The sequence below is a fragment of the Zingiber officinale genome, chromosome 3A, assembly GCF_018446385.1.
Source record: "Zingiber officinale cultivar Zhangliang chromosome 3A, Zo_v1.1, whole genome shotgun sequence".
Taxonomy (NCBI): Eukaryota; Viridiplantae; Streptophyta; class Magnoliopsida; order Zingiberales; family Zingiberaceae; genus Zingiber; species Zingiber officinale.
The window spans coordinates 41,313,382-41,315,483 of NC_055990.1; the positions used below are offsets into that span (position 1 = coordinate 41,313,382).

The 2,102-nt window shown below is 38.8% G+C and overlaps 1 protein-coding gene across 1 annotated transcript; it reads left to right on the forward strand.

Annotated features, from left to right (window-relative positions):
* The first annotated feature begins 1,058 nt into the window (after positions 1-1,058).
* LOC122053695 (superoxide dismutase [Cu-Zn]-like) lies at positions 1,059-1,584 on the forward strand. Its single transcript, XM_042615683.1, has 3 exons — positions 1,059-1,159; positions 1,293-1,394; positions 1,499-1,584. Exons 1-3 carry the CDS (start codon positions 1,084-1,086, stop codon positions 1,552-1,554), a joined length of 234 nt encoding a protein of 77 aa, XP_042471617.1. The 5' UTR covers positions 1,059-1,083; the 3' UTR covers positions 1,555-1,584.
* The last annotated feature ends 518 nt before the right edge of the window (positions 1,585-2,102 follow it).

Sequence of the window (2,102 nt, forward strand, 5' to 3'; positions counted from 1 at the left end):
CAGTTTTAAGCAAAAACCGATGTCTTTGAGTATTTTACACCGGTTTTTCCAAAAACCGGTGTCTATGAGCGCAGATTTTCGCTCATAGACATCGATTTTTTAGCCGATGTCTATGAGCGCCCTTTTTTTCGTTAATAGACACCGATTTTAATAGCGGTTTTTTAAAACCCGATGTCTATGCACCAAAATAAAATAATATAATTTTTCCACCAATACTTAGCCAAAATTTTCAACACTTCACTCTTCCCTCCAAACCTAAACCTATATCGCGTCGTCCACCGTATACCGTCGCGACGCCACCACCACTTTCCTCCTTGCCTCATCTCCCTCTTCCCCTTCCTAGATCTATGAAAGATGGCATCTTTTTCGTGGACGGAGGAGGATATGCTACGGTGCTGCGGTAGCAAGCGTTTCGCCAAGGAGCTCTCCTCCACCTCTCCGTTTACTGACCTCCACCACGCAATCCAGTCCACCCACGGGATCTGGTTCAATAAGGTCGCACTTTTGACCTCTTCTTCTACATCTTTCTCTTTTTCAGTGTTTCTTTTTTATTCTTCCTTCCAACCTCACCACCTTTCTTCTTCCATAATTCTATCTTTATATTTGCTTTTGTTTTCTTTAATCTGAATCTCTTATTTCTGCCCCGTTGTTGTTTTGGTGCTCGATCATCTGGTAAATCTCATTTCTTTTTTCCTTTAATCCATTTATCAAAGGTATACTTTCCGATCTGAAATTTGTCTTCCATCGTATTGTTGTTTTGTTTTCGATCCTTAGGTTTTATCTCTTTTTTTTCTCGATTTTAACTTATGCGACTGCTTTGATTTGATTTGGTGAAGAAAAAGTGGAGTTTTCTACTGAGATTTGATGGGTTCTCTATCTATGATGGAGCGAGAGCTGATTTCGTCTCGAGTTTGATGGTATTTGTTTAGCGTTTAGTCTGGCGATTGTTGAGTTGCTTTTCTTTTTGTATCTGGAAGACGAGATCGATTATTTCTCATCTAGTGGCGATGCTACTTATTTTGAGACATTTAATGATGTCTTTAACCTTGTGTTTGATGTCTGCTGTGTAGAACACCTAAGGAAATGGTGAAGGCTGTTGCTGTCTTGGGTAACAGTGAGGGTGTTAAGGGCACAATTTACTTCGTCCAGGAAGGAGATGGTGAGAAATCTCTTGAAATACTACTTGTGGAATGCTAAATTCTTTTCAGATCTAGGGTTTCAACTTCAACCATTTTGATTTTTCTGTGAATTTGTGATCCGATCTAATTTTGGGATGTAAATCTCTGTGATAGGTCCAACCACCGTCACCGGATCCATCACTGGCCTCAAGCCTGGGCTTCATGGCTTCCATGTGCATGCTCTTGGAGACACCACCAATGGATGCATGTCAACTGGTAAAATTATTTACCTTTTCTTTCATGGCGATCTATTGAGTTGCAAGTTTCTGATTGAAAGGATTAAATTATTGATTATGTACTCATGCTCTTGTATACTGCAGGGCCTCATTTTAATCCTGCTGGAAAGTTACATGGTGCTCCTGAAGATGAAAACTGACATGCTGGTGATCTAGGCAATGCCACTGCTAGCGAGGATGGTAAGTTACTTTATCATCAGCTCATGATGTTACTTTTGTTATCTATTTTTACCCATATTTACTATAACGCTTTTTCTCGTAACAAAAAAAAAATCAAATGATTTACCCATTTACTATAACACATTTACTATAAAATGATTTATGCAGATTGAGGCTTCAGGAGGTCAGGCTCTCACTTATGGAGGAGATGTTTCAAAAGAAGAGGATGTGGAATCCATGGTCAAAACTGTTAGTAATGAAGATTGCATAGATCTGGCTTCTTACAATTTCATCTTTGACTTATTTTATTGCATGTGCAATTTTTTTAGGCAGTAGATGCTTGGGGATCAGTTGACATTTTAGTTAACAATGCAGTTGTCTGGAATTATACTTATGTTCATCTTGTCATGAGACACACTGTTGATGAGAATGAAAAAATCACAATGGAAGGAAGTCATTGACCTGAATCTTACTGGTGTCTACCTTTGCACACAGGCATGCATTTTCATATCTTATTATCTTGCAATCT